The sequence below is a fragment of the Aethalodelphis obliquidens genome, unplaced genomic scaffold (genome assembly GCF_003676395.1).
Source record: "Aethalodelphis obliquidens isolate GAN/ISIS:26980383/991018 unplaced genomic scaffold, ASM367639v1 scaffold79, whole genome shotgun sequence".
Classification (NCBI taxonomy): domain Eukaryota; kingdom Metazoa; phylum Chordata; class Mammalia; order Artiodactyla; family Delphinidae; genus Aethalodelphis; species Aethalodelphis obliquidens.
Window position 1 is genome coordinate 7479641 of NW_020838023.1, and position 24818 is coordinate 7504458.

A 24818-nucleotide genomic window follows, 5' to 3' on the forward strand; every position below is an offset into this window, starting at 1 on the left:
TGGGTCTATCAAAGTTCTTGAAGAGGTAATAGTATGAAAATACTAGATAAACTTAATGTGGCATACAATAGCACTGTAATAATAATTTTTTACCATACTCTTCCATTTGGGGATAAATGTCACCTAGAATAGTACTCACTCTTGTTTCTCGAGAAGAATTAATATCCAATTTTTGAGTCCTGCAATCAATTATATTCATTTTTAATTTGCAAATAGGTAACTTGAATTCATTTACTTTTATTTTCTGCCACCACAGACATATATCTATAACAGAGAAGATCATAGGTATTTTAAAGTTTAAAACATTTGAAAAATCATTAGCATTTAACAAAGAGTGCTTGCGTTTGGTTAGTCCCTTAGGAGTTAGAGAGAAGGACTCTTTTGCTCTATTACTGTCTTTGTTATTTCAAACAATTCTGCTTCCATCCTTTCAGTTTGAAGAGTTTAATTAGACCATAAGCAACCAATAGCTCAAATGTTACAGAATCTTCTTGAAAGAAATAATATGACTCTGTCATCTATTTGAAAATGGCTTGGCTGAAAACTAAAACCATTATAATTACATTAAAGTTAAAAAAAAACCCACAGTAATTTTCATGAACAGACAGGATTTATTTCTGTGTTTCAAGGATACATTAATACTAGACACTACCAAAGTAATGAATTACACTAAGAGGTATAGATGAAAAACGTGAACATCTCCATAGATGAAACAGCAAAAAGGCAAGATTCAGCATTCATTCCTGGTTGAAAAAAAATACCCAGTAAAAAGTCAAGAATTTATTTTTTAACAGAAAGAGACAATATATCTCAATCTAACTACTAGCAATATACTTAGTGATGAAATATTTGAGGCATTCCTTGTAAAATAATGGTTTTAAAACTCCTGGCCTATATAATTAAACACACACACACACACACACACACACACACACACACACACGGTGGTTGCAATTGTCAACCTGGAAAATGCAAGAGATTAAATTGAAAAAATATAGAGTAAGAGTTCAAAATGGTGGTCTACTATAAAATAAATAGATAAAAGTCACTATCTTTTCTATATTAAAAAATAATCCAGGTTTCCATTCACAACTGGAATTAAAAAATTAAGATAACTAGAAATATACCTTGAGATGGAAAAAGTGATTTTACCCATGACATTGAATCAGAAACCATAAAGAAAAAGATCAAATCAGATGCCTTGATTAAAAAAAAAATCTTGACCCAATAAAACAAAATTGAAAGGTCAAAAACAAACTTGAAAAATACTGCAGTATATATGTTAAAATTAATAATATATAAAGAGTTCTTACAAATCAATGAGAAAATGGGTGAAATATATGAACAGGTATTTTATAAAAAGTATAAGTAGCTAACAAACACAAAATGTTACGTTTTACTGATTATAAAAAAAATTAAGATGCTATTGTGATAATCACATTTTACCTATCAAATCAGGATATGTTGAAAGCAGTGAACCCCTGTGATGATGGAAGTGATGTGATTTGGTACTCATATAAGATGCTGATAGAAGTGGAAATCAGTATAAGGCATTATGTACCTATGTTTTAAAAACCTTTAAAAAACACATCTTGTTTTACCCAACAGTTCTACAATTGGGAGTTTAGCCAAAGAAATCAATAGTCATGTATTCAAAGAGGTGTGAATAAGGATAGTCATTCCAGTGTTACATGTATTAGGGAAATTTAGAAACAATCTACATTTACAAATAAAGCTAGATAATAAATAAGTTGTGATATTGTCATGCATATTGTAACAGGACATTTATGTCATCAGCAAATATTTGCACATACTCTTTGCTGTGCTTTCTTGTATTTTCTAATTTTCTATGATTAAACTCATTATTTTTGTAATCAGAATGAGAAAAGATATTTTAAAGTGAAAAGAAAGTGATATGAAATGTGATACTTTAGAAGCATTTTCCTAAGATGCTTCTACCATGTTTGATTGTCTGTGTGGGCTGAAATCCTGGATCCTGAACTCACTATCTATGTGACTTGGGAAAACTCTCTCTGCCTTATTTTCCTTATCTGTAAATCAATATTATAATCATACCTACTTCAAAAAATGCCCTGGATAGAAGAAAACTTTTGAGATGACTTAATTTCTGAGGTAAGGACTCAGAATTTCTCCTCTGTAATGGCTTGCAATAGAATTGTAGTCAAGCACTTGTAGACTGGCCTTTAAAATTAACCCCAAACATTCACACTTTTCGCCCCCTCCTTCTTTCCCTCCCTCCTTCCTACCCTCCCTCCTTCCTTCTTTTCCTTCCTTAATTTTCCCCTTTTTCATTTCTTTCATCTTTTCTTGGAGCTTTTCTTTTATTGATATTCTAATGAAAAGGATGATCTTAGAAGAATTTTAGATTCACACATATGGAGAAAAAAATTATAAGCAAAGATGAAAAGATTAAGGGTTATTCAGCCCAATGAAGTGAAAGCTCAGTGATGATTTAATAATCGCACAAAGTGGTTTTTCAAATGCTCCTTGATCACTAGAAGAATTGTCCTGTATATCTATACTTATGACTGGCAAGGGAGTTGTAACTGTCTGATTATAATGCTCATTTCAGGCCAACTTTTGGAATTTATCCATCTGGGAAATTCATTGTGCTGTTTTTGCCTTACAAAAGAGTCACAGAGTACCTTCTGAACTTCTCGCCCAAATATTTCTAATAATTCTCTTCATTTACAGCATCTTCTCAAAAATCTTTCTTTTATCAGTGTACGTTTTAGAGTGAAATATACAATGCCCTAAGGAATGAGTTACTTCCTGACAATACTAATACATGTTGGCTTGTTTGTCTTAGACGACTGCATATAATTTAAGTCTTCTCAAAATACCTCTGTGTTCTCTGTTTCTAGGACTGCTGTTACATCCCATGTGAAAAGCAGGAAATAAAATGAAGATTTTTCAGTGCAAGATGCAGCATTGGCTGTTTCCAGCTTTTTTGGCAATTACTTATTTTTGCACCAATGTCCAGGGTCAAGGTAATGGAAAAGTTGAATATAATCATTAGGGTCTGGGAGTCTGGCCATTTTGGTTCTGATTATCATTTTTTATTTTATTTACCTTAAGAGTGCTTCACTGGTTCAGCTGTGATTTTAGGCAGGGTCATATGTTGGCTTTTACTCAGTTTCACTAACTGTTTACATTGTAGAAATGTGCCACAACTTTGATGAAGGTTACGACCTCACCAGTGACTGAGCATATTAATTTTGTGGCAGCTGGTTAAACAGCTAATTTTTTTTTTTTTTTTTTTTTTGCGGTACGCGGGCCTCTCACTGTTGTGGCCTCTCCCGCGGCGGAGCACAGGCTCCGGACGCGCAGGCTCAGCGGCCATGGCTCACGGGCCCAGCCGCTCCGCGGCATGTGGGATCTTCCCAGACCGGGGCACGAACCCATGTCCCCTGCATGGGCAGGGGGACTCTCAACCACTGCGCCACCAGGGAAGCCCAAACAGCTCATTTTTAATGTGCTTCTGAATATGTCATACAAATTTAATCAGCAAAGTCAAATTTGCAAAATCAATTCTGTTAATAAGGGGCTATAAGGTGTGTATATATGTATCTCGATCATGCCTTGTCTCTTTAAAAGACTGTCAACAAAATATTTCTGCCACTTCATACCTGGGTGACAGGAAGTGGGCATCCTGGGAAGCATCGAGTGGAAAAGTATAAGAAGCAGAATGGAGGCTTCAGTCTGGTCAGTTCTCAGGGCCAACTGATTCTGTCTGCACCCCAGGTGTCTTGACATCGCAAGGAGGGCAAAGAAGTTAACAACATTCAGGATTCCTAGGTTAAAGATTAGAAATCTTTGTAGCATCTTCTACCCAGGCTTTTTTCTTTAAATATGGTCTGAGTTTATAGCCCACAACATCTTTTCAGTCAATAGGCCAACCTTCTGACCCTCCAGGAGAAGTAATGAAAATAACATTGACCATGCCCAGATACCACAGGTCATGCCCAGACAACACGGACAGCGCTTTAGAACCCATAGTGGCATTAGCTTCAACTGAACTACTCGAGGAAATAAAGTGTGTAGCAAAGGCAACAACGAAATCCATCAATATTCAACTTTTTTTAAAAAACAATTTACAAATGGTTTATATGACTACAGTCCCATTACAACCACTAGCAAAAAACAATGCCACCATTTTCTTTTATCAGTGGACCCCATCTGTTGCCTAGATACGCATAAATATTCCATAATCATTAAAAGAAAATCTTGGTTAGACACAAAGTTTATATTTTCTTTAGGTTTTTGCCTTTAGGGGAAAAACACTGAAAAGAAGATATGTTACTTAAGAAAGAAACAGGCCTGAGGTCACAGGTTTGAACTTCAAAGTTAGCTCCTTTTTCCCTGTATGGAAGGCACTGGGACTTGTGCCAAAGCAAAGGCAGCAAGATTGACAGAAACACTGTAAGTGCAGTGGAGAAATAATTGTTCTTATCTCATGGAACAAAAGTGTCTGTATATTTAATACCAGAACCATGATTTTTCTTTTTGCAAGTACAAAGGAGGTGCTTCAATACATATACTTAACTCTGTAATAAATATAAATGCTTGCATGAACTTGACTCAAAAGTTAATTGTGTCAGTTAAAATCTTTAAAGACAAAAATTAAGTGTAAAGCTTGATTTCTGGCACACATCAAGAACCCAGAGCGAGCCAACGAACTCATCTTTTGTGTAGTGAAGTCAGGCTTCCTATGTGGGTTACGGCCGATTACAACATTTGTGAATATATAAACATCCCAAATGGGGATTTCGCAAGAAGACCAAGGAGGGTCCAGTTGTTACCTTCTTCGACTGCAGGGTTAGCCTTGTTACTGAAAGTACAGGGGTATTTTTATTTTGTTGTGCTGTATTTTTTGAGAGGGAAGATTCTCTTTAAACTCAAAGAATTTAAAGGATCATGAGAGATTACTACAAGCAACTATATGCTAATAAAATGGACAACCTGGAAGAAATGGACAAATTCTTAAAAAGCACAACCTTCCGAGACTGAACCAGGAAGAAATAGAAAATATAAACAGACCAATCACAAGCACTGAAATTGAGACTGTGATTAAAAATCTCCAACAAACAAAATCCCAGGACCAGATGGCTTCACAGGCGAATTCTATCAAACTTTTAGAGAAGAGCTAACACCTATCCTTCTCAAACACCTATCCTTCTCTCCTTCTCTCACTCCCAAACTCATTCTATGAGGCCATCATTGCGCTGATACCAAAACCAGACAAAGATGCCACAAAAAAAGAAAACTACAGGCCAATATCACTGATGAACATAGATGCAAAAATACTCAACAAAATACTAGCAAACAGAATCCAACAGCACATGAAAAGGATCATACACCATGATCAAGTGGAGTCTATCCCAGGAATGCAAGGATTCTTCAATATACGCAAATCAATCAATGTGATACACCATACTAACAAACTGAAGGATAAAAACCATAAGATCATCTCAATAGATGCAGAAAAAGTTTTCGACAAAATTCAACACCCATTTATGATAAAAACCCTCTAGAAAGTGGACATAGAGGGAACTTACCTCAACATAATAAAGGCCATATATGATAAACCCACAGCCAACATCGTTCTCAGTGGTGAAAAACTGAAACCATTTCCACTAAGATCAGGAAAAAGACAAGGTTGCCCACTCTCACCACTATTCTTCAACATAGTTTTGGAAGTTTTAGCCACAGCAATCAGAGAAGAAAAAGAAATAAAAGGAATCCAAATTGGAAAAGAAGAAGTAAAACTGTCACTGTTTGCAGATGACATGACACTATATATAGAGAATCCTAAAGATGCATCAGAAAACTACTAGAGCTAATCAATGAATTTGGTAAAGTAGCAGGATACAAAAGTAATGCACAGAAATCTCTTGCATTCCTGTACACTAATGATGAAAAATCTGAAAGAGAAATTAAGGAAACACTCCCATTACCATTGCAACAAAAAGAATAAAGTACCTAGGAATAAACCAACCTAAGGAGACAAAGACCTGTATTCAGAAAACTATAAGACACTGATTAAAGAAATTAAAGATGATACAAACAGATGGACAGATATACCATGTTCTTGGATTGGAAGAATCAACATTGTGAAAATGACTATACCACCCAAAGCAATCTACAGATTCCATGCAATCCCTATCAAACTACCAATGGCATTTTTCACAGAACTAGAGCAAAACATTTCACAATTTCTATGGAAGCACAAAAGACCCCAAACAGCCAAAGCAATCTTGAGAAAGAGAAACGGAGCTGTAGGAATCAGGTTCCCTAACTTCAGACTATACTACAAAGCTACATTAATCAAGACAGTATGGTACTGGCACAAAAACAGAAATATAGATCAGTAGAACAGGAGAGAAAGCATAGAGATAAACCCACATGCATATGGTCACCTTATCTTTGATAAAGGAGGCAAGAATATACAATGGAGAAAAGACAGCCTCTTCAATAAGTGGTACTGGGAAAACTGGACAGCTCCATGTAAAAGAATGAAATCAGAACACTCACTAAAACCATACACAAAAATAAACTTAAAATGGATTAAAGACCTAAATGTAAGGCCAGATGCTATAAAGCTGTTAGAAGAAAACAGGCAGAACACTCTATGACGTAAATCACAGCAAGATCCTTTTTAACCCACCTCTTAGAGAAATGGAAATAAAAACAAACAAATGGGACCTAATGAAACTTAAAAGCTTTTGCACAACAAAGGAAACTATAAACAAGACAAATAGACAACCCTCAGAATGGGAGAAAATATTTGCAAATGAAGGAACTGGCAAAGGATTAATCTCCAAAATATACAAGCAGCTCATGCAGCTCAGTATCAGAAAAACAAACAACCCAATCTAAAAATGGGCAGAAGACCTAAATAGACATTTCTCCAAAGAAGATATACAGATTGCCAACAAACACATGAAAGGATGCTCAACATCATTAATCATTAGAGAAATGCAAATCAAAACTACAATGAGGTATCACCTCACACTAGTCAGAATGGCCATCATCAAAAAATCTACAAACTATAAATGCTGGAGAGGGTGTGGAGAAAGGGGAACCCTCTTGCCCTGTTGGGGGGGAATGTAAATTGATACAGCCACTATGGAGAACAGTATGGAGGCTCTTCAAAAAACTAAAAATAGAACTACTATACTACCCAGCCATCCCACTAGTGGACATATATCTTGAGAAGACCATAATTCAAAAAGAGTCACATACCACAATGTTCACTGCAGCTCTATTTACAGTAGCCAGGACATGGAAGCAATCTAAGTGTCTATTGACAGATGAATGGATAAGGAAGATGTGGCACATATATACAATGGAATATTACTCAGCCATAAAAAGAAACAAAATTGAGTTATTTGTAGTGAGGTGGATGGACCTAGAGTCTGTCATACAGAGTGAAGTAAGTCAGAAAGAGAAAAACAAATACCATGTGCTAACACATATATACGGAATCTAAAAAAAAAAAAGTTCTGAGGAACCTAGGGGCAGGACAGGAATAAAGATGCAGACATAGAGTATGGACTTGAGGACACAGGGAGGGGGAAGGGTAAGCTGGGACGAAGTGAGAGAGTGGCATGGACATATATACACTACCAAATGTAAAATAGATCACTAGTGGGAAGCAGCCACATAGCACAGGGAGATCAGCTTGGTGCGTTGTGTCCACCTAGAGGGGTGGTCTAGGCAGGGTGGGAGAGAGACGCAAGAGGGAAGAGATATGGGGATGTATGTATAGGTATAGCTGATTCACTTTGTTATACAGCAGAAACTAACACACCATTGTAAAGCAATTATACTCCAATAAAGATGTTAAAAAAATAAAATAAAATTTAAAAAACTCAGAGAGTTTCACTGCAATCATTCTCATAGAAATCAAATCTTGTAGGCAGAAAAGGAATGTTTATGTCTTCTGTCAAAGACTCATTGTTATCAGGTACTTAGGAAATTTTATTAATACGAATATGTATTAAAGGACTAATTTTCTGCCCTCCCTTCCTTCCTTCCTTTCTTTCACTTCAGTTCAACTCACCTCATCTGAAATCTTTCTAATGGAATACTCTCGTTAATTTTTGAAACACTACTTTTTACAAAGGAACACTGAAATGAAGATCTTCTGTTCTTCCCTACTCATGATCACCTCCCTTCTCACTTTTCTTTTTTTTATATAAATTTATTTATTTATTGGCTGAGTTGTGTCTTTGTTCCTGCGCACGGGCTTTCTGTAATTGCGGCGAGCAGGGACTACCCTTCGTTGCAGTGCGTGGGCTTCTCATTGTGGTGGCTTCTCTTGTTGCAGAGCACGGGCTCTAGGCACGCGGGCTTCAGTAGTTGTGGCTCATGGGCTCTAGAGTGCCGGCTCCGCAGTTGTGGTGCATGGTCTTAGTTGCTCTGTGGCATGTGGGATCTCCTGGACCCAGAGCTCGAACCCCTCTCCCCTGCATTGGCAGGCAGATTCTTAACCACTGCACCACCAGGGAAGTCTCCCTCTTGCTTCTCTAACAATCTCTTGGTTTTCGTCCAAGGAACAACACTCCTTCCACCACCACACAGAGCCTTGGCTGCTGTATCCACCAGACTTCCTCTCTGGGCTAAGGGGTGAGAAAATGACTCAAACCAGTCAGGCCAACTCTCCCAAGAATCTGAAACTTGTGTCCAGTGATGGAAGGATGGAAAATAGCTCCAGTCATTTCATTCCAAAGACATGCCCTAAGAAAAAATGGTCACTAGTTCCTAGAAACTGTATCCAGAGTGTTCCCAGATTCCTATACTTTCAAAGCCTATTTAACTTTTACTATAATTATATGACCTACTTCATTATCTACCAGTAAATACATTTTTTGCTTAAATTGGCCAGAGAAAGTTTCTTTTATTTGCAACTAAAAATCTCTGACTGATAGAAATGGAGCAGTATGGGCACTGAGAGTGTTTTCCCCTTCAAAACATAGTTTAGGGTGCTGTACTGGTGGAATAAACTATTATATTTATTAAGCAAAAAACCTTTAAACAGCAGAGAAGTATTTGTATTATATTTCCAAGTGGTCTTAAAAACCACAAACAAATAACAGAAGACCTTAACTTTTTATCTCAGTCATTTTTTAATTAAATGTATTGGTAAATGTATTAAAAGTATTGTTTTAGAAATAGGAGAAATTAAAATTTGAGGGAAATTTACTCTGGGATATGCTAGAGAGTTCTCTTTATCTTGCTTAGAATCTAAAATGTTATAATCTCATGATCTATTACAAAGATGGTGAAAACAGTAGTAAAGAAAATATTCTCAAACTTCCAAATATATTTGACTACTAATAACAGCAAAAAGTATGGGTAAATGTGTTAACACAGAGGTCTCTATAAAGTGAAATCTAGCCCCTATGCAAAGTCTCAAATGTATATGCTTTGAAGTTTTTAAGTGACAGCTACTTTATCTTTAGTGTTTCCTTTTTGTAACCATCCAAAACAAACACTGCTAGAACCAAGTATAGATTTACTGTGAAGTTCTGAGACAGTATTGGTGCCACCATTCTGTCATGCTATACATATTTTTTCCCTACAACCAACACACCATTATATTCTCTGTGTTCCAATTCATTTAATAACTTGTCTTGAAAAGAAAATACTGGAATAATCCAGATATAAACAGTTATTTGGGTCAATGGAGGTTCACATTCTCTGTAGAGGGAAAGTTAAGAATTACATGGAGAGACTAAGAGTGCATTAGGTTGATTAGGAGGAGAGAGTTAGTTTCCTGTATACCTTTTAATACTGACTGTATTAGTTCTCTATTGCTGCTGTAACAAATTATAACAAAGCCAGTGCTTAAAACAAGAGAGAATTTTTCTTCCCAACTGATCCCTGTGTGTTGCAGGAAGTAGTTGGAAGTATGGTCATTAACTCCAAGTGTTTTAAAACTATTTGACCATGCAAAGAGTCAAGTTCCATTCCTTTCCAAACAAGTGAGCCTCACTTAGGGCGTGCTGTTTCTTGCATCTGACTTTTCTACAGCCTTAAATTCCAAACATTAGACATTAGCACTCCTTAAACACTTTATCACATTTAGACTTCCTTGCTCTACTGATGAATGACTCTTTCAGCACCAACACTGCCATTTTTTCAGGATTACCATGTTTATCTAGTAATGTCACTTTGCACACTTTATATATATTGTGCACTTATTTCAGAGGTTAGCATACTGTTTCTGCAAAAGGCCAGATAATAAATATTCCAGGCATTGTGGGCTATACGGTATCTATCACAACTACTCAACTTTGCCATTGCAGTGTGAAATAAGCCACAGACAATATGTAAACAAATCAGCATGGCTGTGTTCCAATAAAACTTTATTTATAAAAGCAGGCAATGGGCCAGATTTGGCCCATGAGTGGTAGTTTGCCAACCCCTGACATACTTCATAAGAATTAGCAGAAATCAAAAATAAAAGTGCAGATCCCAGACTTCCCTGGTGACCTACTGGTTAGGATTCTGGGCTTTCACTGCAGTGGCCTGGGTTCAATCCCTGGCCTGGGAAGATCCCACAAGCTGTGAAGTGTGGCCAAAAAAAAAAAGAAAAAAAATTGCAGATCCCAGTAATACAAATAGTAGATTTCAAAAACTAAGTTCAATTAAAACAAAGCTAGAAATCATTAGAAATGCTTAAAAATACACACCAGAGGGGCTTCCCTGGTGGCGCAGTGGTTGAGAGTACGCCTGCCGATGCAGGGGACACGGGTTCGTGCCCCGGTCCAGGAAGATCCCACATGCCGCGGAGCGGCTGGGCCCGTGAGCCATGGCTGCTGAGCCTGCGTGTCCGGAGCCTGTGCTCGGCAACGGGAGAGGCCACAACAGTGAGAGGCCCGCGTACCGAAAAAAAAAAAAACAAAAAACAAAAAACCACACACACCAGAAGCCTCTGTCAGGCCTTTAGTAACCTTTATACTATGTACTCAGTTTTTAAAAAAACGAGCAAAAATGAGGACTTTGCGATAAGCTTGGCCAAGGATGTCTACCAGCCCACTGGCAAGATTTGGCTCAGAAACTGGATGTGTTGTTTAACATTTAAAAACTTTTATTTTTAATTTTCTTCCACAAGTAATAAGAACCTATCTATAAATACATTTTTCTCCCCAAGTTCCAGTCGAAGCCAAACAGTAATAGTTTCTCTGTTCATCCAAATGTTAGGTTTAGCCAACTTCCTTTTCTAGTTCAACATAACAGTTCTTATGATAAATCCATATTTTCCCATAAGCCAGAGAAATGTAGACTTTTTCATTCAAGTCATATTGAGAGTGGGAAGCTTGTGTTTTTGTTTTGTGTGACTAGCATCCTCTGCTAAGAGGTAGTAAATGGCAAGTAGAGAGACAATACTACTCTTAAGATTGTGTCCTTCAGTTCTCGCTGATTTCAGATGAGTGGAGAGTTTGTAGTGTTAAATTACTCATTCTTCTAGCTAAGTGAAGGGTGACTTCTTAATATAAATCTTCTCCCGAAGAAACAGAGCATTTTGTTTGAGGTCAGAGAGTGTCATGCACCAGTATGTGCACTTGGATGAATCTCTTAGCTTCTCCTTGTATCCCTTATATATAAAATTGGGATAGCAATGTATTTTTGTGAATATTAAATAAGCTTTTGATATCATCCAGTAGATGAAGTAAAAGAGGAGGGGAACAAACATTTATTGGCCACCTATCATAATGCGTTATATCCGTTATCTTCCTTAACATTTTCACTTATCCTGTGCAGAAAGTATTGCTGTCACCTTTTCTAAAGATAAGGCGTTGGAAGAAACAATCTCTTGCTCAAGCTTATTCATCTAATAAGTGACAAAACTGGGAATCAAACTAATGTCCAAACCCCGTATTATGCTATATACCTATTAAAAAGAATGTTTCCTTCCCCAGACTCTGTGTCCTAAAGTGGGAAAGAAAGGCCAGGCATAAAAGTGGGTAATAAGTGCTAACTTTTCTGTTAAGCATTAAATTTTCTTTTGTGACAAACTGATTTATATATTATATAGTAAAAATCTTCTTACGAAAATATTTCTTTAGAAATTCTGGAGCACTGCTGTAGAGTTCCAAAGATATGTTTTGAAGTTTGAATGACTTACACAAAAAGTAATATAGACCGACCTATTTTGTGAACTATCGGGAAAGATTAAATATGCTGGGATGATTCATGACCATGTGCTGTGTGTCTTTCTGAAAGGTATAAATCAGCTACACGTGAAGAATGAATTCAAGTTTATAAAGCAATTATCTTTTATTATTATTATTTTTTATTTTGGTCCTTTACAATCTCTTTCTCAAAATGTTTTTAAATGAAGATCTTATTACTATAATATGTCTGTAATGACCTTAAATTATCATATCATAAAAAGTACTCAATTAATAAAGTGAAAAACCTAAAGGCATAAAACAGATCCCACTAGAGTAGATTACAAAAGCTTTTGTATTCCAAGTACAAAAATTCATCCTTATAACATAATAAAAACATTTTATAAGGTTGGCTTCAATTATTAAGCTGGACTAAGGTATTAAATTCTAACCCTAAGTCATAGTTGTTTGTCACAAGATCAGTACTACTTGGCAAATGCTTATCTCCTGAGTAAGAAACAAATGCTTTTGAGTTTGTGTTATTTTGCAAACTGATCAACTCACTAATGCAGTTGTAGAAAGAACATGAAGTCTTGCATATTCTGATTACATTACTTTGGCTTTTCAACTTAACAGTGGAAGTTTAAAAGTTTCAAAATTTAAAAAATTTTTGTTTTTCCTTTTCAGTGGCTCCACCCACAAGGTTAAGATATAATGTATTATCTCATGATAGTATCCAGATTTCATGGAAGGCTCCGAGAGGGAAATTTGGTGGATACAAACTTCTTGTGACTCCAGCTTCAGGTAAAAACACTCAACTGTATTTTTTAGAGTATTAGAAATTTTTTGCACACAGGGACCTAAAAATGTATTGTGCTAAGTGCTGCTTTAAGCTCATTTGAAGGATTTTGGTTTTATTTAAGCTTTGGAGCTTGAAATCTTACCCTCTACTCAAGAAAATAATGTTCCCCAAATTTAAAGAATAACTATTGGACTCCCCATAATTTTCCTCAGGCAAAATTTTCAGACTATCAAGAATCCTCACTACCTCTGTTTCAACATGTATCAGTTCTTTTGGTCTATTGACAATTAAAAATTACCTCCAAAGTTTTAGCCTAGCCACAGCAATCAGAGAAGAAAAAGAAATAAAAGTAATCCAAATTGGGAAACAAGAAGCAAAGCTGTCACTGTTTGCAGATGACATGGTACTATACATAGAGAATCGTAAAGATGCTACCAGAAAACTACTATAGCTAATCAATGAATTTGGTGAAGTAGCAGCATACAAAAGTAATGCACAGAAATCTCTTGCATTCCTGTACACTCACTAATGATGAAATATCTGAAAGAGAAATTAAGGAAACACTCCCATTTACCACTGCAACAAAAAGAGTAAAATACCTAGGAATAAACCTACCTAAGGAAACAAAAGACCTGTATGCAAAAATTATAAGACACTGATGAAAGAAACTAAATGTGATACAAACAGATGGACAGATATACCATGTTTCTGGATTGGAAGAATCAACATTGTGAAAATGACTATACTACCCAAAGCAATCTACAGATTCAATTCAATCGCTGTCAAATTACCAATGGCATGTTTTACAGAACTAGAACAAAAAATCTTAAAGTTTGTATGGAGATACAAAAGACCCTGAATAACCAAAGCAGTCTTTTTTTTTTTTAACATCTTTATTGGAATATCATTGCTTTACAATGGTGTGTTAGTTTCTGCTTTATAACAAAGTGAATCAGTTATACATATACATATGTTCCCATATCTCTTCCCTCTTGTGTCTGCCTCCCTGCCACCCTCCCTGTCCCACCCCTCTAGGTGGTCACAAAGCACCGAGCTGATCTCCCTGTGCTATGCGGCTGCTTCCCACAAGCTATCTATTTTATATTTGGTAGTGTATATATGTCCATGCCACTCTCTCACTTTGTCACATCTTACCCTTCACCCTCCCCATATACTCCAGTCCCTTCTCCAGTAGGTCTGTGCTTTATTCCCGTCTTGCCCCTAGGTTCTTCATGACCTTTTTTATTTTTTCTTAGATTCCATATATATGTTTTAGCATACGGTATTTGTTTTTGTCTTTCTGACGTACTTCACTGTGTATGACAGACTCTAGGTCCATCCACCTCACTACAAATAACTCAATTTCGTTTCTTTTTATGGCTGAGTAATATTTCATTGTATATATGTGCCACAGCTTCTTTATCCATTCATCTGTTGATGGACTCTTAGGTTGCTCCCATATCCTGGCTATTGTAAGTAGAGCTGCAGTGAACACTGTGGTACATGACTCTTTTTGAACTATGGTTTTCTCAGGGTATATGCCCAGTAGTGGGATTGCTGGGTCGTATGGTAGTTCTATTTTTAGTTTTTCAAGGAACCTCCATACTGTTCTCCATAGTGGCTGTATCAATTTACATTCCCACCAAAAGTGCAAGAGTGTTCCCTTTTCTCCACACCCTCTCCAGCATTTATTGTTTATAGATTTTTTGATAATGGCCATTCTGACCGGTGTGAGATGATATCTCATTGTAGTTTTGATTTGCATTTCTCTAATGATTAATGATGTTGAGCATCCTTTCATGTGTTTGTTGGCAATCTGTATATCTTCTTTGGAGAAATGTCTATTTAGGTCTTCTGCCCATTTTTGGATTGGATTGTTTGTTGTTTTGATATTGAGCTGCTTGTAAATATTGGAGATTAATCCTTTGTCAGTTGCTTCATTTGCAAATATTTTCTCCCATTCTGAGGGTTGTCTTTTGGTCTTGTTTATGGTTTCCTTTGCTGTGCAAAAGCTTTTAAGTTTCATTAGGTCCCATTTGTTTATTTTTGTTTGTATTTCCATTTCTCCAGGAGGTGGGTCAAAAAGGATCTTGCTATGATTTATGTCATAGAGTGTTCTGCCTATGTTTTCCTCTAAGAGTTTGATAGTGTCTGGCCTTACATTTAGGTCTTTAATCCATTTTAAGTTTATTTTTTGTGTATGGTGTCAGGGAGTGTTCTAATTTCATAGTTTTACATGAACCTGTCCAGTTTTCCCAGCACCACTTATTGAAGAGGCTGTCTTTTCTCCACTGTATATTCTTGCCTCCCTTATTAAAGATAAGGTGATCATATGTGCATGGGTTTATCTCTGTGTTTTCTATCCTGTTCCATTGATCTATATTTCTGTTTTTGTGCCAGTACCATACTGTCTTGATTACTGTAGCTTTGTAGCAGAGTCTGAAGTCAGGGAGCCTGATTCCTCCAGCTCCGTTTTTCTTTCTCAAGATTGCTTTGGCTTTTCAGGCTCTTTTGTGTTTCCATACAAATTGTGAAATTTTTTGTTCTAGTTCTGTGAAAAATGCCAGTGGTAGTTTGATAGGGATTGCATTGAATGTGTAGATTGCTTTGGGTAGTAGAGTCATTTTTACAATGTTGATTCTTTCAATCCAAGAACATGGTATATCTCTCCATCTATTTGTATAATCTTTAATTTCTTTCATCAGTGTATTATAATTTTCTGCATACACGTCTTTTGTCTCCTAGGTAGGTTTATTCCTAGATATTTCATTCTTTGTGTTGCAGTGGTAAATGGGAATGTTTTCTAAATTTCACTTTCAGATTTTTCACCATTAGTGTATAGGAATGCTAGAGATTTCCGTGCATTAATTTTGTATCTTGCTACTTTACCATATTCATTGATTAGCTCTAGTAGTTTTCTGGTAGCTTCTTTAGGATTCTCTATGTATAGTATCATGTCATCTGCAAACAGTGACAGCTTTATTTCTTCTTTTCCGATTTGGATTCCTTTTATTTCTTTTTCTTCTTTGATTGCTGTGGCTAAAACTTCCAAAACTATGTTGAATAATAGTGGTGAGAATGGGCAACCTTGTCTTATTCCTGATCTTAGTGGAAATGGTTTCAGGTTTTCACCATTGAGGACGATGTTTGCTGTGGGTTTGTCATATATGGCCTTTATTATGTGAAGGAAAGTTCTTTATATGCCTACTTTGCTGTGGGTTTGTCATATATGGCCTTTATTATGTGAAGGAAAGTTCTTTATATGCCTACTTTCTGCAGGGTTTTTATCATAAATGGGTGTTTTGTCGAAAGCTGTTTCTGCATCTGCTGAGATGATCATATGGTTTCTCTCCTTTCATTTGTTAATATGGTTTATCACATTGATTGCTTTCCTTATATTGAAGAATTCCTGCATTCCTGGGATAAACCCCACTTGATCATGGTGTATGTGCTGTTGGATTCTGTTTGCTAGTATTTTGTTGAGGATTTCTGCATGTTCATCAGTGATATTGGCCTGTAGTTTTCTTTCTTTGTGATATCTTTGTCTGGTTTTGTTATCAGGGTGATGGTGGGTGGCCTCGTAGAAAGACTTTGACAGTGTTCCTCCCTCTGCTATATTTTGGAAGAGTTTGAGAAGTAAGCATGTTAGCTCTTCTCTAAATATTTGATAGAATTCGCCTGTGAAGTCATCTGGTCCTGGGCTTTTGTTTGTTGGATGATTTTTTTGTTATTGTTAACATCTTTATTGGAGTATAATTGCTTTACAGTGTTGTGTTAGTTTCTGCTGTATAACAGTGCATCAGCTATATGTATATATATATCCCCATATCCCCTCCTTTTTGCGTCTCCGTCGCACCCTCCCTATCCCACCCCTCTAGGTGGTCACAAAGCCCCGAGCTGATCTCCCTGTGCTATTTTTAATCACAGTTTCAATTACAGTGCTTGTGATTGGTCTTCATATTTTCTCTTTCTTCCTGGTTCAGTCTTAGAAGGTTGTGCATTTCTAAGAATTTGTCCATTTCTTCCAGGTTGTCCATATTATTGGCATATAGTTGCTTGTAGTAATCTCTCATGATCCTTTGTATTTCTGCAGTGTCAGTTGTTCTCCTTTTTCATTTCTAATTCTATTGATTTGAGTCTTCTCCCTTTTTTTCTTGATGATTCTGGCTAATAGTTTATCAGTTTTGTTTATCTTCTCAAAGAACCAGCTTTTAGTTTTATTGATCTTTACTATCATTTCCTTCATTTCTCTTTCATTTATTTCTTATCTGATCTTTATGAGTTCTTTGCTTTGGCTAACTTTGGGTTTTTTTTTTGTTCTTCTTTCTCCGATTGCTTTAGGTGTAAGGTTATGTTGTTTATTTGGGATGTTTCTTGTTTCTTGAGGTAGGATTGTATTGCTGCAAACTTGGGTCATCGTGTTTTCATTGTCATTTGTTTCCGGGTATTTTTTGATTTCCTCTTTGATTACTTCAGTGATCTCTTGGTTATTAAGTAGTGTATTGTTTAGCCTCCATGTGCTTTTAATTTTTTACTGATTTTTTCCTGTAACTGATATCTAGTCTCATAGCAGTGTGGCCGGAAAAGATACTTGATACGATCTCAATTTTCTTAAATATACCAAGGCTTGATTTATGACCCAAGATATGATCTATCATGGAGAATGATCCATGAGCACTTGAGAAGAATGTGTATTATGTTGTTTTTGGATGGAATGTCCTATAAATATCAATTAAGTCCATCTTATTTAATGTATCATTTAAAGCTGTGTTTCCTTATTTATTTTCATTTTGGATGAACTGTCCATTGGTGAAAGTGGGGTGTTAAAGTCCCCTACTATGATTGTGTTATTGTTGATTTCCCCTTTTATGGATGTTAGTATTTGCCTTATGTATTGAGGTGCTCCTATGTTGGGTGCGTAAATATTTATAATTGTTATATCTTCTTGGATCGATCCCTTGATCACTATGTAGTGTCCTTCTTTGTCTCTTGTAATAGTCTTATTTTAAACTCTATTTTGTCTGATATGAGAATTGCTACTCCAGGTTTCTTTTGATTTCCATTTGCATGGAATATCTTTTTCCATCCCCTCACTTTCAGTCTGTATGTGGCCCCAGGTCTGAAGTGGGTCTCTTGTAGACCCATATATATATGGGTCTTGTTTTTGTATCCATTCAGCCAGTCTGTGTCTTTTGGTTGGAACATTTAATCCATTTACATTTAAGGTAATTATCGATATGCATGTTCCTATTCCCATTTTCTTAATTGTTTTGGGTTTTTTATTGTAAGTCTTTTTCTTCTCTTGTGTTTCCTGCCTAGAGAAGTTTCTTTAGTATTTGTTGTAAAGCTGGTTTGGTGGTGCTGAATTCTCTTAGCTTTTGCTTGTGTGTAAAGGTTTTAATTTCTCCATCGAATCTGAGTGAGATCCTTGCTGGATAGAGTAATCTTGGGTGTAGGATTTTCTCCTTCATCACTTTAAATATTTCTTTTTTTTTTTTTTTTTTTTGCGGTACGCGGGCCTCTCACTGTTGTGGCCTCTCCCGTTGCGGAGCACAGGCTCCAGACGCGCAGGCTCAGCGGCCATGGCTTACGGGCCCAGCCGCTCCATGGCATGTGGGATCTTCCTGGACCAAGGCATGAACCCGTGTCCCCTGCATCAGCAGGCGGACTCTCAACCACTGCGCCACCAGGGAAGCCCTCACACCAGTCAGAATGGCCATCATCAAAAAAATCTACAAAAAATAAATGCTGGAGAGGGTGTGGAGAAAAGGGAACCCTCTTGCACTGTTGGTGGGAAAGTAAATTGATACAGCCACTATGGAGAACAGTATGGAGGTTCCTTAAAAAACTAAAAATAGAACTACCATATGACCCAGCAACCCCACCACTGGGCATATACCTGGAGAAAACCATAATTCAAAATGAGTCATGTACCCCAATGTTCTTTGCAGCTCTGTTTACAATAACCAGGTCATGGAAGCAGCCTACGTGTCCATCCACAGATGAATGGATAAAGAAGATGTGGCACATATATACAATGGAATATTGCTCAGCCATAAAAAGAAACGAAATTGAGTTATTTTTAGTGAGGTGGATGGACCTAGAGTCTGTCATACACAGTGAAGTACGTCAGAAAGAGAAAAACAAATACCATATGCTAACACGTATATATGGAATCTAAAAAGAAAAAAAAAATGGCCATGAAGAACCTAGGGGCAGGATGGGAATAAAGACGCAGACCTACTAGAGAATGGACTTGAGGACACAGGGAGGGGGAACGGTAAGCTGGGGCGAAGTGAGAGAGTGGCATGGACATATATACACTGCCAAATGTAAAACCTATAGCTAGTGGGAAGCAGTCGCATAGCACAGGGAGATCAACTTGGTGCTTTGTGACCACCTAGAGGGGTGGGATGGGGTGGTGGAAGGGAGGGAGACCCAAGAGGGAAGAGATGTGGGGATATATGTATATGTATAGCTGTTTCCCTTCATTTAAAGCAGAAACTGACACACCATTATAAAGCAATTATACTCCAATAAAGATGTTAAAAAAAAAAAGCAACAGTGTTATGATGAAAGATATTTGCAAATGTGTTTTTATCTAGTTTAGACAACTGTTTGTCTAATGCAAAGACTATAACTGAAAGTGAGAATGAAAAGTGTACTAAAATTAGTATTATGTAATAGCATTATACATATTTTTGAATGTCTTCACCTTTAAAATCTTGATTTCTGGTTAATAAAATTTCTTAATGTACACAGTTAACCCACTTCTTAGAACTGATTTATCTTTGTTTTATTATAGGTGGAAAAACCAATCAATTGAATCTCCAGAACACTGCAACTAAAGCTATTATTCAAGGTCTGATGCCAGACCAGAATTACACAGTGCAAATTATTGCATACAATAAAGACAGAGAAAGCAAGCCGGCCCAAGGCCAATTCAGAAGTATGTATTTACAGACCATCAAGGGCTGCCCTGGGACTCTATCTCAGCTCTGAGTTTGAGTCTGTGGTAAATATTGTATCGATGACAGGTTAAAATCCTAGATTGTTTAGATTTGAAAAGATCTTCAAAGACATTTAGTATAATCTTCTGTGAGTTCCTTTTATCTCTAATATTCTCTGTCCCTTCCTTTACCCATTTCATGGTGCTCCTACTTATCCTTTAAAAATGTTTTAGTTCTTAAATGCTCTCCCTGACACTGTCCACTGAGCCTTATGCAGACATCTCATCTACCCAGCACATAATAGCTGCTCAATAAATACTTTCAGGATTCTGTGAAGGGAGATACTCTCTCTGCCCCCATAATGGTCTAGCAAGAGAATGGATGGGAGTGTCTTCATATTTGAGCCAGTTCTCAAATAGTAAGTTGGGAAAATACTTGACATACAGAGTCATTCTAAGCAGGAGAGAAAGCTCTGAGGCAGCCCTATCCATGTCTGTGCTGTTCCATTAGAAAGCTTTTCCTTATGTTGAATTTAAAAGTTGTCCACAAAGACCCTGATTCTTTTGGCTTTCAGGAAATATTCATTCATTCACTCATTCTTTTTTTTTTTTTTTCCACTTAACAAGTGTATATTGCATGGCTACTAAGTGTGAGGCCCTGTTCTAAGCCCTGGGAACATGACAAATCCCTGCCCCCATGGACCTTATATTCTAGTGACCAGAGACTACAGCAACTCCCTCTTCCTGGAGATGACTTATCTAATTGGAGGGCAGAGTTTTGTGTTATCAGGAATACAAACAGAAGAGGTCTGTCCTGGTTAACTTTCTATGTTACTTCATTGTTAAGGTAGACTCTTTAAAAAACCCAACTCATTATTACGGACAATTTTAAACATAACTTAAAAAATCAGCAGATTCATAAAATAAACCCCTAAATATTCATCAGTTGCTTCAACAATTAACCATTCATGGTCACTCTTGTTTCATTTATACCCCCATACTCCCCTCTCTCATATTATTTTGAAGTAAATCCTACACATCATTTCAAATAACAATAGCTTTTTAAAGGGTTAATCCACAAATCGGGGAGGCTGTGGGTTCTAGAACTCTATATACAGCAATGTTCTATCTGGATTTTTCTATCCCTCCCTTCCTTTTTTTTTTTTTTTTTTTTTGCGGTACACGGGCCTCTCACTGCTGTGGCCTCTCCCGTTGCCGAGCACAGGCTCCGTACGTGCAGGCTCAGGGGCCACAGCTCACGGGCCCAGCCGCTCCGTGGCATGTGGGATTTTCCCGGACCAGGGCACGAACCCGTGTCCCCTCCCTTCCTTTTTATCTTTCTCTTCTAGGTTATGTTTTATGAGACACATTTTGTGATTTTTCTTAAATTAAAAAGAAAAACTTTGTTAACCCGCTACCTCTTGAAACTTCTCAAAAAAAAAACATTTGGTGAATCCACCTGTCAGCAGGACATACAGATGTTTTAAATGTTACATTCTTTTGAGATTCACAGTGTCTGGAAGCTCTGGGAAAGGGTTTTATGTTATTTTCAATATAAATCAGCCTTCTGTCTCATTTTATTGGCACTGTGCTTCAGTTTCTGGCCTCTGACATTCCTACATGAGTAAGGGAAATAACTTTCCTTAAAGTTTGTGAGAAGCAGTAAAAAGGACAAGGAGAAACAATTCATTTCACTTTAGTCTTAAGCTTTTGTGCGATTGATTATTGCAAATATTCCACTGACTAGCAACATAAGAATCACAGGTAGCCTTAAAACTTTGCCAACAGCTATTTACTCAAAACATTTAAAAGGAAATGCATTTGTTTTCAGTTTGCTTAGCTCTGCTGACATAATCTTAGTGAAACAGTCCAACTTGTTAGATAAATTATATGGACGCATATATATTTTTTAGCTATGTTATTTTTATTGGCAGGTTAGAGGTCTTAGTTCTTCCCAAATAACAATTTATAAGAATGAAATTAAAATAACTTTGTTTGGATGGTTTCCTTTTCCATTTTGCATTTCAGTTATGTTTTTGCTCCCCGTGAGATGGAACTAAACCCTGTTCTCCCCTCCCTGGAAACCTTTCATTCTTGGATCCAGGAAAATAATGATCTAGACAAATCCTGTGGATATAGGTTTGCAGTTAGTGTAGGGATTTGAATTTTTCATAAGTCCGTCTTCTACACAGGGAAACATAAGGAACAGTCTTTGGATTTTGAAGACAGAAAGGCATGTCTGAACTGTTACGATTCCAAATCTGGTGTGTGTATTTGGCCAAGCAACTTAACTTCTAGCCTCAGTTCCTTCATGGGCAAATGGGGTGATGGTTTGTGCCTATTATTGTGTGGATTAACTCACGTCAGCACACAGTAGGGGCATGGTTGCTTTTGTTGTTATGATTAATACCACTTTACTCTTGACAGTCTGTTTTCTAATTGATTTTGCCTCCTGCGTGAGGAGGACAGAAGCTTGGCGTGACACGTGTTACATCTTGTATGTGACCTAGTGGCCCAATTCAAAGTGACTGTTTTTTTTTTTTTTTCTTGTTCATCTGTAGAATGGATTTTGGCCGTATTTTGGCAAACTTTATTTTTGGCCACTTTTTCCCTTTGGAAATATATTTTGCTAATTCTGCCTGCAAAACCTTGCTCATTTTTTAAAGTTTGGCCCAAATGGCACCTTCCTGGTGAAGTTTCTCAGAGTCTCCACCTCTGCAATTATTCTTTCCCAGATCTATTTCTACTTTTAGTACAACTTTCCTCACACTAAAGTTGCAGACTTATTTTCTTTTACAGAATGAAAGCAATTTGAGGCCATGGTCTATGTGTGGGTGGGGTTGAACATATAGATTTGGAAATTATCCACGGAAGGGTGAGAATTAAAACTGTGGGATGATAAAATTGTAGGTGGGGTGTACAGGGATGCAAGGGAAATGTAGTTTATGACTGTGTTTCAGGAATGGAAGCAGAAAAATGATCCAAAGAATGAGAATGTAAAGGAGGGGTCAGAGGAATATGAGAACACCCAGGATAATGCATTTTTAAAAACTAAGAAAGAAAAGAATTTAAAGGAAGAGGTGTTCCAAAGTGTCCACGCCTTATAAAGAAGTCAGAAGATGTCGTCTAAAAAATGGATTTAGAAAATAAGAAGATCAGTGGAAATAGCAGGATTAAGGCGTCTTGTATTTATTATTATTTTTAATCATGGAATTTAATCTCTAAGCACCAGAAAGCCAAGGAAGGTTTCTATAAAGGAATCATAGAACTAGAGCAACCCGGCCTTGGCAGATGGCAAGTCTGAAACCCTTTTAGCAAAGGGGTGGAAGCCAGTAAAAAGAAGAGGAAGAGGAGGAAGAGATGATAAAGACAGGATTCATGGAATAATACCCTAAGAAGGCAAGAAGGATGGTTCAAAGGAAATCATTGCTTACCCTACAGAGCCAACCCTCCAATAAATTTGCAGATTTCCATGAAGTGAATGCAATAATTAAATGAAATATTTTGCCATGGGATCACTTCCTCCTTTTCACAGGGTATTTTATTTGTGCAGATACCACTGCCATTTAGCGATGACTCAGGACAACTTCAGGTGCCAAGCAATAGCAGGGAAGCTGCTGTGGAGTGAAAAGTAAAGCTATTGGAGTACATAGGAATGAATGTATTAAAGGTCTGAGGGTCATTCTGGGTCCCTGAATATTTCATAAGGAAAGTAACAAAGAAATACTACTATTTATTAGTAGGGAAACATTTTTTTTAAGTTTGAAAGGAAATTATTATGGAGTTCCCTATCTTCTATTGCAGATAGACCAACTCCAAATGAGTATATTCATGGCTAAGATCTTTCTAGAACAGGGGCCAGCTCACAGGCCTTCCAGAAATCTGAAGACGTGGCTTGAATCCTGTGCCAACACTTTCTGGTTTTATGAGATAAGTCTTAGCTCCTTAGCCTGTTGGTCCTTCGTTCCCTCATGTCTGAAATGGGGCTAATCTTTTGATTTTATAACAATTATGAAGGATTAAATTTATTTGATACATCTGCCCATAGTGAATACTCTACCAAAGTAATTCTGTGATTTCCACACATTCCCATGACAACATTGAAAAAAATAGCAGCTCTAATCTTCTGAAATGAGATTCTATCATGGAGCTAATTTCTACTTAAAACTTTCAATACTTGCAAGGGTTTTAGTAAAAATTCATTGAATATTTTCTTTTAGACTTTAACCTAACATGTTGCTGTATTTTTACTTTTTTTCCAGTTAAAGATTTAGAAAAAAGAAAGGAACCAAAACCCAGAGTCAAGGTTTTGGACAAAGGAAATGAGAATAAACCATCTGTACCAGAAGAAGGTCAGATTTTTTTTTTTATTATTTGCTTATTTGGGGGATTGAGTTGTCTTAAGAACACAGGCAATACATACATCCTTGGCCTTTGGTCCCATCAGAGGAGTACAGATCTAATATGAAAATCTCCCTCAGCCCCACCTCATTCCCTCCTTCCATCCTCACACATAGTAACTGTCAACACTTCCCTCTCCCTTACTTTTCCATATTTAATACATCACTAAGTTCTAGTCAGTTTATTTTCTGTTGAAATACTGACAGAATCTGTTCATTTCTTTCCATGTCTATTGCCAGTACTCCGCTAAGCTCCCGTTTCTTTCCTGGTGTGCAGTATTATTTAGCAAGATCTCAATTTGTTCTCTGCCCAGAAGTTAGAGTGATCTTTGCAAAACAAATCTGACTCTACGCTCCACGTACCACCCCTCCGACCCCCTCACATCTTAAAACCCCTTCAATGGCTTTCCACTGCTCTTAGGATGGAGGCCAGATCCTTATCAAGACTTTCAAGGCCCCCCATAGTCTTGTGACCTACCAACCTTTCTTCCTTCTTCATCTCCTTCCTTCTTCATCTCGCTGTT

At 37.0% G+C, this 24818-nt stretch overlaps 1 protein-coding gene across 4 annotated transcripts in view; it reads left to right on the top strand.

The window, feature by feature from the left end:
* COL14A1 (collagen type XIV alpha 1 chain) overlaps positions 1–24818 on the top strand; it is a 257518-nt gene that overhangs the window by 20301 nt on the left and 212399 nt on the right. For all 4 annotated transcript variants that reach the window (XM_027092565.1, XM_027092562.1, XM_027092564.1 and 1 more), the window contains exons 2-5: positions 2886–3011; positions 12831–12947; positions 19751–19894; positions 24157–24246. In XM_027092565.1, the coding sequence (XP_026948366.1) occupies positions 2924–3011; positions 12831–12947; positions 19751–19894; positions 24157–24246 (439 nt within the window). In that variant the 5' untranslated portion in view covers positions 2886–2923. The remainder of the gene's footprint in view (positions 1–2885; positions 3012–12830; positions 12948–19750; positions 19895–24156; positions 24247–24818) is intronic.